Here is a 14658-nt window from a genome sequence, read left to right on the forward strand (position 1 = left end):
TCCTCTTAACCACTCAGTCATTAAGCATTGTGTCATCCATGCTTTTTTATTTGCCTCCCAGTGTAGGTCTAAACGTTTTATGTCCACATTCTTAAAGCAACGCGGTTTTTTAGATTTACCCATGATTAGTGGCTTTTCAAATTCACCTATTAAATTAACACATAACATGACCGTCAATCTTTCTTTAGACTTTTTCCCAAAAGTACAAATTTCATTTTTAAAACTTAATGTTTTATTAGGAAGAATTTTATAAAATAATCCTGTTTCATCTGTATTGTAAATATTTCGTGGCTCATGAGAAGAAATTAATTGTTTGACTTTTATACGCCATTCGTTCACTGTTTCCGTATCAGCCGATTTACTTTCGCCGCAAACCACTTTAAAAGAAATATTGTAGCGTGATTTAAATTTATCAAGCCAACCATTTGACGCTTTAAAATTTTCACATTCAAATTCTTTACTTACTTCTAAAGCCTTTTCTTTAAGTATTGGTCCACTGATTGGAATATTTTTAGCACGAGCTGCACAAAACCATTCCTATACAACTTTGTTGATATTGACTGATTCGGTTTTACGACGTTTTGTACGTTTCATTTGATCATTACCGAGAGATTTCCATAATTTTTAAATCGTTTCTCTATTTTTTATTAAGTCGGTGGCTTGAGTTCTTCTTATTCCAAATTTATCTGCAAGAGTATGTGCACTCACATTTTCTTTTTGATAAAAATCTAACAATTTGATTTTTCTGCTAAAGTTAGATGTTTTCGTTTGGACGCCATTGAAATTATAAGTACGTACTTCGAAACGTTTTAAACATACACTGAACACAAATGATAAAATACACAGTCACAGACAAGTGTTATCGCCTTATTGACATCATAAATTAAGCTCGTTAAGAATAACCGTCAAAAATAATTTCAAACTAATAATTTTCCATTTGATATACTTTTAAATGTTGACCGTTAATTAGAGTGCCCGCTATTTAGAAGTATTAATGTATTTTTCCCATAACACTCAACGGGACCAAACAAATTGACCGTTACATAGAGGTGACAGTTAACGGAATTTTTACTGTACTAGCTGATCCCGTGCACTTTGTTACCTGTAAAAATAACAACTCTTAAAAAAGTTATTATTGCTTAACTACTTTTGGGTATAACTCGCTGCAGTATGTGTAACTCAGCCACCCTGGTAGGCAATGTGCATAAATTCATTTTGATGCAAGCTTGATTTGCCCGATTAACCAATGACAACCAATAAAATAATAAATACAACTTTTTACTAATTATTTCTCCTATAACCAATAGCAACCATTTATAAACAAAAATGTCCATCGTAAATCTCAATATCCCTGTTTGAGCACCTCTTTGGATTGGACCAGGTCCAATTGTGAATCTTAACTATCCGGGAACCACATAAACGTACACAAAAAATTTCATCAAAACCGGTCTTATAAATTATATATAAAAAAGTTTAATTTTAAATGTTGATTAGAACAAGTTTTCCAAACGTCAGTTCTATCTACTACACTTTGTATAGAGTCGATGACAATAAAAATTGGTTACTTTCAAAAAATAAAGTTGCACATATATTATAATGACTAAAATGACAATTTTATTAAAAAATGCATGGTTATGGATTCGTATAATAAAATATCCTAAATTGATAAATCCTATTATTTTGAAATACATTTTTATGCCATATAATATTTAATAGAATTTGGAAAATTTATATGAAAATTCAACTATTTGCATTTATTGCAATCTATGTTATGTGTTTTTTGTACAAGTTATGAAGAATGTTGTAATATTTTTTATATTTAACATTTTGTTCATTAAAATGTAAATATATAATTTTAGAATACGTTTTTATCAAACATGAATGATAGAAACATGTTCACAATTTAAATAATGTGCCGGAATTTGTAGTAAAATCTATAATCACAATGTAATATTTTATTAATGTTTTTTCTCTGAGCTGCATTGTACTTATTGAAATGACCATTGTTGTTCCCAGTAATAAATATAACAAAAATAATCTAATCAAAAAATATTTTTGTTTTTCTTTTATACAAATCAGATAATGCAAGTACTTCATGATACCGATTTAAAAACTGATGAACGTCCCCGTATTCTTGGACTTACTGCTACTTTGATCAACGCTAATACCAAAAATGTCAAAGAAGAGTTAACTAAATTGCAAATAACATTTAATGCCACTATAAAGACTAGATATGATGATAATATTCAAATGTAATTATCGAAAACAAAGCTAGTAACATAATACTATTAATTAATAAAATTATGACAGTTTTTCAGCACGTCCAAAAGAATTCATAAGGTTATATGATGAGTATATTTTGGATGATGAAATTAAAGCTATTGTGAAAAGATTAAACACAAATACTTGTAATCTGAGAAAAATTCAGGCTCCTATGAAAATTGAACCAATTAAAGAAAATAATGAAACTTATTATTTGGAGTATCAAAAACAAGCTTCAAAGAATTTTGCCAATTATTTCCTTGATATAGAGGTGAATTTTTAGTTATTTTCTTTAGAAATTATGAAAAAAAATTTTTTTTTTTTTAGGCAAATCTTGTTGATGGAGGAGCGTATATCGCGTATTTAGTTACATGGCATTTTATGGTTGAAATAGAAAAAAAAAGAAAAATATGTACAGATGCAAAAAGACTTACTATTATGTCTTTGGTATTATCAGAATTAACAATAACTCGTAAAATGTTGTACGACTACATGAATAAACACTTAATTATTCACAAAGGTCATTCAACTAAATTACACAATACGTCTCCTAAACTGAAAAAGTTAATTGAAATTTTATCTTCTATTAAACTCACTGACACTTGTTTAGTATTTGTTGATCGCCGAACAACTGCTAAAATTTTATATCATTATATCAAGGTATATATTATCAATGATATTACATAAAAAAAAATTATAATAAACTATTAATTATTATAATGTGTAATTATTATAGTGGATTTTTGTTCTTATTATTTGTTTATTTATGCAACAGGATTATATTGAAGAATTTAATCAAGTAAATATTGTATGCGAGTTTATAGTTGGTGCAAGAGGAATATTTAGTCCTGATTGCAAAGAAATGGTGTATAAAAAACAACAAAATAATGACATTATTAAGAAGTATTTTATATTTAATATATTACTTTACACTTAATATATATTACTCAAACTAAATAATAATTCATAATTGTTTTATTTTTTTGTAGGTTTAACGATAACGTTATTAATGTTCTCATAACATCAGAAGTACTAGAAGAAGGGGTTGATATTCAAACTTGCAATTATGTTATTAGATATGACTCTCCTAAAAATTTTCCTTCTTATATACAATCTAAAGGAAGAGCTCGTTCTACTGATAGTAAATTTATTTTAATGGTGCCAAATCAGTTGAAATTTCAAAAAACTCAAACTGAATATAATAAAATGGAAGAGGAAATTGTAAAAGTATCTTTTGCTACAAATTTCCTAAGAGTTGCCCATTTAAGAAATATATAATACATAACTAATATTTTTTTTCAGCTATTGGTAGACAATGACATTGATGATGAAAATAATGATGAAAAGATGACAGAAGTTTTTCATACTGAGACTGACCGTGCTTTATTAACTCATGAAATTGCTATAAGTATTATTAATAGGTATCTTATGTTAGAACATATTTAATTTTCTTAGATAGTTATAAATAGGGTCTGAATTTGTATGCTTAAAATTAAAAATATGTTGTGAATATGGTATACCTGTTAAACAATAGCCAGTAGTTCCTCTGTTTAAAATTATAAATCAAAACACCGTATAATTATCTATTAAGGAAAGCCCTACTATACTCTGCTCCATCTGAGAGTGAATTGCTTTCGCGCACGCAGACTGAGCTCCTGAACAGTGCCTGACCCCCCCCCCCCCCATGCGATGGCTATGCGTTCTGTGATTATCGGACAGACATCGCCGATCGTTGTTGGTCGTTGAGCGCCCGTGTTTAAACTCTCACCGATGTCCGAATTGTGGTAGGAATGCGCGAAAAAACCGTACTTTAGTCAGCTGAGTGGTTCACTCTTAGGTGGAACAGAGTATATTAATGTAGATATAGATAAACGATATATTCAATTTCATCTGGATTCACATGGATTATCACCATTACCTAAATCAATTCAAGCCACCATATACACAATTTGCTATTCCTAATAGATTAAAAAGTTTATGTAAAAACTCCTTCCTCCAATCAGTCACATATCAAAATAAAATAAACACAAACAAAATTAAATATAATCCAAATACCATTAGATTGTCAACCTATCATACAATAGTACCTCACGGCCCACATTTAAATAATTCAAATAACATCCAAACTTATTCACAGGCTACACAATCAAACATAAACTAGACTAACACTAATCATAATGAATTCCAGAAAAACAAAACAATAATATTGCATTCTAAATTACCTCCTTCCTAAACAAATTTAAAACTCTTATAAACGCCACACTTCATTTTTTTAACCACGACTATATTACTAAAAAATATCAATTAATATGGAAGCAAATTCTTTCTTATAAAATAAAATACTAAACTAAGTTATATTATCACACAAAATAGATCATCCGAAGGATCCGCTCATTAAAAAAAAACACTCAGACAGATCAGCAACTTAATACTTAATAGTACTATTGTTAAGTGTGTATCATAATTATTGGATACTTATTTAATTAGACTAACTTAAAATGATTTTCAAACAAATTCATCCAAGTATATAATTGGTGATGATTTTTAGGGCTAAGATCTATATGCAATGGTATGAATTTATTGCCATGTCGTTCTAAAAATTTGGTTATTAATGTCTAGAAGTCTCCAGAATATTAATACAAATGGTTTATTTTTTGTTTTTCATTTTTAAGAATAATAAATATAATACATTTTAACTTATACACAGAAATTCATATTTTAACAAAAGTAGGGTAAAAGGTTAGATTCAACATCATACTAAGCTCCTAATTTCAATTTTATAAAACTAATGATTTTGGCTTTGACGATATATTGTAAGAATGGCATTGATTTATTCAAAAGTAAACAAACAATTTTTAGATTATAATATATGAATTAACATTATTTGATTTATTTTAAAGTGATATGATGCTCCTCTGTTACTTAACAATATTTTCATTGTTTATTATTATTTAATTATATTTTTATAGCATATTTTAGTGTATTCTGACAAAATTAAATGCATATTTTAGTATTTTATATTGCATATAAACTCTAGTCCTAATGATTATTATATAAAAAAAAAAAACTATCTTATAGGCTGTAGGTCAGAAAAATTAAAATTAATAATAATAATTGATATTAAAATTTAATTTTTCACTATTATCAAACTGCATATACTTCAAAAATTCACTGACAAAACATAAAAATTCAGACTTAAATAAAGGTTTTAAATTAAGATAAGTATTATTAATTTATAATTGTATGGAATGATTTATAGGTACTGTTATTCTTTACCACAAGATCGATTCACGGATTTGAGTCCAGAATGGTATATGGCGCAAAATCATAATATGTCTAAAAAATACAAACTAAAACTGCCTATTAATAGTGTTATTAAGACTCCTATTGATGTAATAGTTTATTTTTTTTATAAATTATTAAAGTTTGGCATTAAAATTTATCTTCTGTTTATTGTTTTTTTTCAGGGATTATTTTGTACAAATAAAAAAAATGCTAAAAAAAGTGCAGCATTTAACGCGTGCATTGCATTATATAAGATTGGAGCATTAGATGAAAATCTGATGCCTATAAATATTAAAAATACTGCAATATTTAATGATTTAAAATGGTTTCCACATTGGGATGAAGGAGATGTTGAAGCAACTAAATATAAATTAAAAGCGGGAACTAATAAAATGAAGAGAATGGTGCATATCGAAGTATGTTGTGTTAAATTATTTATTTATATTATTTATTATATTCATTTATATTATAATTTATTATACCTATGTATGGTTAGTAAAATTACAAAAATTTTAAATAGAGTCCAACATACTTACACGGATCTTATCCACAAGTAAATCAATCATCATATTTACATGTTCTTCACTGTGTTCCTGATTACATTAAACTGGAAGAAAGTAAATACGAAACATTTGATAAATTATTAAGGTCAAATGAAGAATTTGGAATTTTAACATCAAATAAACTACCACAAGTAAGTAACCAACTTATTTTTATTTGTAGAAGTAAACTGAATACTTATAAACCAATATAATTAACAACTAAAATATTATGAAATATTTGACTTATTTTGTCCAAGTAAAAGCAGTATTTTTTTACATTTACTATTATTAGAGAATGGATTTATAGACACACAAAACAAGCAATGTTCTTTTTAATATTATTTATTATATATATCTTATGTATTTCATGTACTCTATGATGTTATTTCAAATAATTTACACCCTGACTTTCCCTGAAGTAAAGCAAAGTAAGGCTAGTATTTCTATACATAGCAACATCAACTTTTGATACCATTTTTGGGCAAGCATATTATTTTAAAGTAATATTAAAATAATTTTTGTATTGTTGTGTGAACAATATATATCTTGAATTTCAGACATGTTTAAAGTATAGATGAGTAATGTATAAATATAATAATATGGGGTAACCCTGTGCATTCAATTTCATTCTCCTAAACTCAGTAGCGAGGCGTCAGGTCTTTAGTTGGGGAGACACTGAAAAAAAATGGCACTAATATGCCTAGACTCCCCCTCCTTTTCTTTTATCTATACGGTAAGAAATGTTCAAACTGAAATATTATATTAAAATAATTAAAACGTTACAACTTCCTTAAAATGATAATTTAATATAATAACAAAGGTACACATTTTTTTCATATGAGTAATTAATAATTCCATCATTCAAAATGGCATTAATTAAATCAGCCATGAGGACAAATTACAATAAATATTAAGAAACACGTTCCTGTCACAATAGCATGACAATGCGACGGCGACGTCGATAATAAATATTGAGGACTGGGGTAATTACTAACGGCAAGATGCGTCTCATTGCGTAGATAGTAAACCCCACTCACATTAGCATTCCCCCCTGTACCCGCGTGCCCATATTTGCAACGTCTATTAGATATAATACCATATTTGGAATGACTCGTATGGCCGTATATCGCCTTCTCATAAGCATGGCTGTATCTCGCACATCTTATCTATTTAGTGAATCATATATCTGTACAACGAAAAACCGATTTTAACCAATATTGATACATATATCATTTTTATAATATAAAATAAAATTCACAATTCTAAATATTTTATGATACAGAATAATTATTTATTTGTCCCGTGTTATAATTTCTAAGTGGGAAGACGTTGTCTCTTAGTCTCCTATGACGCTTCGCCACTGCCTTAACACAGTAATGTAATGGTAATTATCCGTGCCTATCACACGGGAGACTTGGGTTTGATTCTCCGCTGGAGTGCTAATTTGACACTTACTGTAATGACTTCGGTAAATATTTTTGTTATATGAGAGGTTAGGATAAGACATGGACACAATGAAATATGTATTAATGTAAATTATACTCTAGTCACTAATGGTCGGTGGTATTTGCTAATACGTTGTTCATAAATGTGTTTCATTTCATCGCATACATATGAGAAATTGAAAATAAATTGATTATGAACACTGCCCGGGAAACATAACATATTTAAAATGTCTAGTTGTTCATTACAAATCATTTGCATATATATTGAGTGATCCTCGGAGCTTGAAATAGACTTTTTCTCTTAACCAAGGACATGTTATTGCTAACTTTGCATACAGATGAAAATTATTTGAGGGTACTTGTCTCTGTCGAGTGGTTTTAGGAAATATAAATACCTTATTCAAATATTCACTAGTTATTGCATCTATCACCTGACTATTGCATCTACTAAGACTTGGTTGAGTCATAGTGATCTTAACATTTTAAACTAAAGGCTAATGTATACAGTATACTATGTTTTATAAATTCCAATATAAAATCAAGTATTGTATTTATATAATCAAAAGAGATAGGTAATTGATTACGTAGATACCATTTAAAAACGTTCAAGGCAAAGTTCAAATTAATGAGACTGTATAAGTCATATTTTATAGGTAATTATATGTACCTATTTATTTATCAATTACATAAAACAAAATCTAAAATAATTCTGATCAAAAATGGACTGTCAGTGTAAATTCCAAATTATACTTTATTATTTATAAAATAAATATATAATAATAATTATATTTGTAAGACTTTTTGGTAACCATGGTTCACAAACAATTTTATAGTAATATTAAAAATGAAATCGTAATTAAGGTTACCAAACAACTATTTTAAAAATAAAATAAATTTTTTTTCTCGATTTATTTAAAAAGTATTGGGATATTTCTACTTTTTATAAAATATCTAATTTTCTACCAGAACCTTTTTACACATCTTATACTCTAATACCTACCCATATTTTATTCTTATAACTTATTTAATACTTTTTTTTTAATTTATCACCTTAAGGTTTACTGGAAATGCACTAGATCTATGACTTAGGTCAAACTGTGGTTCATCCCACTTATAATATCTTGAACAATACATTTTGATATTCCAAATTAGTGTTTTCCAACCTTTTTGTTATGACAACCCACAATAAATTACTCTGTTGGGTACACAACTCCCTACTAAAAAAAAAATCAAGTACCTATGCCATAATATATTTTATTAAGTATATTCAACTCTTTACAATTAATTTGCTCCTGGTTAAAAAAAAATTTCCAAAATCACTTTACTAATTTACTATTATATAAAAATGTATCTACTGAAAATCAGCTCCCAAAAATGTTGAGTCCAGGAGCATAAAATGTCTAATTAAGGCCTATTATACTTTCACATTATACTAATTATACGTAGGTATAATAAATGATGTATAAAATAATAAATAACAAAACAAAGATCAAAACAAACCATAATAACCCTCTAATCAGTAACCTAAATATCTTAACACTTCCCGATAATCCTCGCCGTCGACTGAAAAGGAGATGGTATAGAGATCTTTTACTATAATCACTCACTCTTTCTCTCTCTCTAAAAAATAAAAAAAATAAAAATAAACTATTCATTTTCCTTCTAAATCTCCCATCACGCAAAGAGTCACTAGTGGGTGACTTCTTAATTCAAGTATACCATGTTTTTCTGTCACTTTTCTCTTATACTTATTATGCTATAAAGTATAGATTGTATAAATATTATAAAAATAATAAAAAATGCAAAGTATGACTTAAAATTATTTAAAAGTTAATTATTTTTAAATTTATTAATGAAAACAAATTTAGAGAAACTTTCTACTAAACTCCCATTACCATAACTTATTTTGAGTGCTACTGCTTTAATGTATTTTGTTGATTAAAACATTTTAACGACCTTTTAGTTAGGGTTTTTAATGATAAATGAAAAAAAAAAATAATAATCACAGCGTTTAATGTTAAATGACTATATAATAACTAGAGAACACAATTTCTGATTACAAGTCATTAACTTAAAATACTATTATTAAATAGTTCTTAATCATTGTTATTAAATTATACTGCAGGTATATATACAATGTGTCCCGTTTTCAATGTACCACTAAATATCTCAGCCCGATAATCTTAGATTGAAATACAGTTTGCTGCAATAGCTAAGGGGTACTGAAGTACACATTTAAGGACAAATTTCAAATTTTTAACTCTTGTAGTATGCGCATGCGCAATACAAATTTTTTTTTTTAAATTGCAACACCTATTTTTGTCACCGGATATGGATAGATTATTTTATTCTAAGTAATTTTGATCCATTGACCATAGTTCTAAACCTAAAATTGAATGAATTGTCTTTTGGAAATTTTAAAATAATTAAATGTTTTCGATTTTACCTAAAACATTACACGCTTGAATTGATACAAAAGTAAATCATTTTTGAACTAAAATGAAATGAATTTAAATAATTTAATACAAAATTACCTAAAAATAAATGTATGTGTAATGTTTTTGGTAAAATCGAAAACATTTAATTATTTTAATATTTCCAAAAGCTGTAACTCATTCAATTTTAGGTTTAGAACTATGGTCAATGGATCAAAATTACTTAGAATAAAATAATCTATCCATATCCGGTGACAAAAATAGGTGTTGCAATTTTAAAAAAAAAATTTGTATTGCGCATGCAACCTACAAGAGTTAATAATTTGAAATTTGTCCTTAAATGTATACTTCAGTACCCCTTAGCTATTGCAGCAAACCGTATTTCAATCTAACATTATCGGGCTGAGATATTTAGTGGTACATTTAAAACGGGACACACTGTATACAATATATTTTTAATAAACTTTTCCCACATTCGACAATTGATTTTTTTTTTTTAAAGAATTTCATTTATTCAATGATTTAAATCTTCATTCTAAAAAATATAATAATTTAATATGTATTAATACATTTTTACCTCACTTTGCTCAGAATTTAAAATCCAAAATCTATTCCCTAATAATCATTGTTATTTAAACTAGTTTTATCAATAACCAATGTTCTTTATACACTTATACAGGTATCAAATTTTCCTATATTTTTACCTTTTGGTAATGTGAATGTTAGCATAGAAGTAAATGTTGAAATATTGTATCTTGACCACAAAAGTCATAAGGAACTAGAAAATTTCCATAACAAATTATTTGTGGATGTGTTGGGTGTAAAAGATTTTATTGCAAGAAGTTATGACAATGGAGATAATTCATACTTAGTAGTACCTATTTTGTCTACAGGTTTGATATTTCATATATATAAATTATGTATAACATATACATATATACAGAATGACCTGACAAATAAAATAACTTTTGATCTAATCACTATTTAACATCTTTTTGTAAATATAATTTATTGATGCTTATGCCATAAGTATAGCATACATTTTTTATGGTTATTTTTTAATACGGAACAATTTTAAATTTCAAAATATATTCAATTTTTATGGAAAATCTAATTAAAAAAAAAATGTTGATGATATAATTAAGTCAAGTGGTTTATTATTTAAAATATCAATGTTTTTTTGGAGTAAACTAATTTGAAATCCAATGCCTAGCTTTTTTAAAATATTACTTTTGGACATTTGCAGACATAATTAAATCTTAAATTATTTACTATCAGTACAATTTTCATTATTTTTTTCATACGTTAAACTTGAAAATGCTCATACATTTTAATTTTTATCTGTCAAGTCTCTGTTACACCTGTATATAATTTTTTTTTAAATATTTAAATATTTTAGATAATATTTATAATGTGGATTGGAATGTTATCAATGTAAGCAAATTTGTTGAAACAGAAGAACCTACTATGGAACAAAGAAAATCAAAATTTTATGAAGAATATCTCAAGACACCTAATGTAATTTCACCGTGGTACAGAAACATAGTACCAGTACAAGTAATAATTTTTTTGTTATTTGTTTTAAATACAATTCTTTTAGCCATACCGAAGAAAAAAAAAAGTATAACTATAAGTGAACACTGACATACCATAGAATGGTTTGTGAATAGGTTTGTGGTATAAATAGCTTAAAATAAATCTAAATAATATATTCAAAATGATAATTTATGTAATGGCAGAAAGTTATAAGTCTCTACAGTTCATATTTTTTATAATTATTATAAAATTACTAAAATCATCTGATAAAATTGTAAGTTTTTGTGATTTTTATGCATTTTGACAAAATTTTAAATTCAAACGTTTACCAACAATAATTTGTGACATTTTCGGTATTTTAACTATTGTATGAAAAACTTAAAGAACGCCACTTGTGTTTTCCACATCTCACACAACATACCAAATCTGCTTTTAATAGAACTAATTTTGTGTTTTTAACTTGAATACTAGTGATTTTCAGTGGTCGGGAGTAGCGCACTAATTGTAGCTAGAAATTAACATTAAGCGTAGCGAACATTTTCGTTATTTTATAGCTACTTCTAACATATTTCATGATAATTAAAATATTATGATGTATGTTTATTTATTTAATTTAGATGACTAGATGAGTGTATTTTTGAATTTTCCGGGTTTAATCCGTATTGCACTAATCAGTAATCATAGATTATATACAGAACCATAAATAATAATTAATATATTAGTATTTTATTATCATTATTTTTATTTTCGGCATTCAGCGTTTTCTGTGTTTCTTTTAAGTATTAAATTTTATATGTAAAACGGATGTCGCTCTGCTGTACAGTAGATTAAAAGTGTGTCACTGTATAATGGATGGTATTAAATTTGAATTCAATGATATAATATCATTGTATAAGAAAAACGATTCTGAGCGGAGACGGTATGTCGGTCTATAGGTATAAGACATATTATATACTTATCTATGGTATTAAAAAAAAATTGACCTATAATAGGTACCTATAATAAATTCCAAATTAATCATATCACAATATTCATTAGGTATTTAATATAATGCGTTATACATCAACAACAAACCGTGATACTATCATAGATATATAATAGTATACTTTAGAAGTTTCATGTACCCACGAATAATATTATACAATCGCAACAAAATAACTAAAATAGTTATTCTAGGTATTTTAATATGTAATTTTGTCCATATTTGAACTTAAAATGAGTATAAAAATGAACTGTGCTTATGTGTTTTTAGATTTTTTGGTAACAGAATAAACTACTTACGTGGAATCTTGTTTTAAATTTTCAATCCTTATATATAAAAGTTGACCATTTTATACATTTTTAATTATAAAATAATTATTGAATCTTAAATTTGATAAATTTTGTCAAAATTCGATCTTTAAATGCTTATAAAAAAAAATTGTGCCTACATGTATCACTAATCCCCTTGCTGTATGAATCCTTTCTCCTAGTGACCGAATGTCTAATCAGTACAAACTACTAATTGGTAATTTTAAATAAAACGTATCTGTTTTGAGTTTTGTTACAAAAATACCTGAGATACATTGAATAAACCTGCCTTCTGAAATTACAAGAAAATAGTGGTGGGTATTAAAAAATAATGACCAAGTACTCAAGTGAATATCTAAATGAATCAAGAAAAATTTTGAAAAAAATGTAGCGAAAAAGTAGCTCGCTACATTTAAACAATAGCGTTAGAAATAGCGCACTACATTTAAAAAAAGTAGCTTTAGCGATAGTGAGCTACTCTTTGGGGGGGAGGAGTAGCAGTAGCGTAAGCATGCTACAAAAAAACAGTAGCGTCCCGACCACTGGTGATTTTACCTATTATTAATTATTAAGGTAAGGATATTAACTAGAAATGTATTGTTATTGTTGAAGTATATAAATATACAGAAGCGAAAGGGATATTATAATGGGATCGGATATATTAAACATTTCTATTCTGTGTCTGCTGTACTACAGTGTAAATAGTTAACTTATAAACTACAAGATATAGTATTTTGTTTGAAATTTCAACATTTATTTTAATTTTGAAGCAAGTTAATAGTATTTTAACATTGTAACATTGTAACATAGGTATACTACCTTTAAAATTTAAATATCGATAAAATCTTAGGAAGATGCCCTGTATAATATTCTTACCTTTAGATTTTTATAATAAGTCTATTGACTCTAATATCAAAGTCTTCCTCTTGGGAATTCAATTCCAACCATTTTTAAGGAATTCAATATAATCAATTTGCATACGTGTTCTTTTAAATAAAACCTAACCAATAATATTTTTGTCCTTTGTAATTATGGCAACATATGTCTTCACTGTAGAACCATGCCTAGTCAACAAGTACGCCGCTTGTTGGAAAAGTTTTATTTGTTTATCAAACTATGTTTTAAGCGTTGCAGTGAAAATACAATATTAGTATACATTTTTGTGCAAAACTCAGAAACTATTGATTTCAAAAAAAAAAAAAAAATGTTCAATTGGTGCTAAATATGATTTATTTTTGTATTACTCGATATGTACACTTATATGTCTGTTTTAGCAATTATTGCATGTCCAGAAAATCAATTATGAAAGAGTATTATGTACATAGATATATACAACTAGATAGCCTGGCTCTTTCTTATCATTGAAGTCGGCTACCATTTACAAAGCAATATTATATTATTACAGTATATATGTAGATATAAATGTAAACATTACCTGCTTTATAAATGACGGCCAACTACATTATTGTTGTATATATCTATGATTACGTATCCTAAAATAAACAAAGTTTTTATAAATATAACTTAGAAATTTGAAGAATTAAATAAATATAACTTAGAAATTTGAAGAATTAAATAAATATAAAAGAATAATTAGATAAAACTATGGACTTAGGGGCATGCTTTACTGGGAAATGAGGGTGTCATTTCCCTCCCCCTTTTAGCTTATTTTTGTAATTTTAAATATATGATAACGCCATGAAAATATATTTATTGCTATATAACGTGGTCTGAGAATAGTTAAAAATTCATATCCTCCACTTTAAAAAAGTTGGGCTTGCCACTGCACAAGTTAAAATTTTTTTGGCTTTTTTTTTAGTTTTTATTGACTTTTACTGTTACAAACCTATTTATAAACCAAAA

The 14658-nt window shown here is 26.8% G+C and overlaps 1 protein-coding gene across 8 annotated transcripts in view; it reads left to right on the forward strand.

Moving 5' to 3' along the window:
• The window catches only part of LOC100166428 (endoribonuclease dcr-1), a 42344-nt gene that overhangs the window by 10251 nt on the left and 17435 nt on the right, over positions 1 to 14658 (forward strand). For 7 of the 8 annotated variants that reach the window (XM_029490196.1, XM_008189326.3, XM_029490195.1 and 4 more), the window contains 11 exons: positions 2080 to 2252; positions 2311 to 2533; positions 2590 to 2922; positions 3038 to 3165; positions 3252 to 3489; positions 3565 to 3683; positions 5522 to 5654; positions 5730 to 5963; positions 6068 to 6241; positions 10649 to 10862; positions 11369 to 11526. In XM_029490196.1, coding sequence (XP_029346056.1) covers positions 2080 to 2252; positions 2311 to 2533; positions 2590 to 2922; positions 3038 to 3165; positions 3252 to 3489; positions 3565 to 3683; positions 5522 to 5654; positions 5730 to 5963; positions 6068 to 6241; positions 10649 to 10862; positions 11369 to 11526 — 2127 coding nt within the window. The remainder of the gene's footprint in view (positions 1 to 2079; positions 2253 to 2310; positions 2534 to 2589; positions 2923 to 3037; positions 3166 to 3251; positions 3490 to 3564; positions 3684 to 5521; positions 5655 to 5729; positions 5964 to 6067; positions 6242 to 10648; positions 10863 to 11368; positions 11527 to 14658) is intronic. The other variant, XM_016809604.2, reaches the window with a different exon arrangement.

Source organism: Acyrthosiphon pisum, chromosome A2, assembly GCF_005508785.2.
Source record: "Acyrthosiphon pisum isolate AL4f chromosome A2, pea_aphid_22Mar2018_4r6ur, whole genome shotgun sequence".
Taxonomy (NCBI): Eukaryota; Metazoa; Arthropoda; class Insecta; order Hemiptera; family Aphididae; genus Acyrthosiphon; species Acyrthosiphon pisum.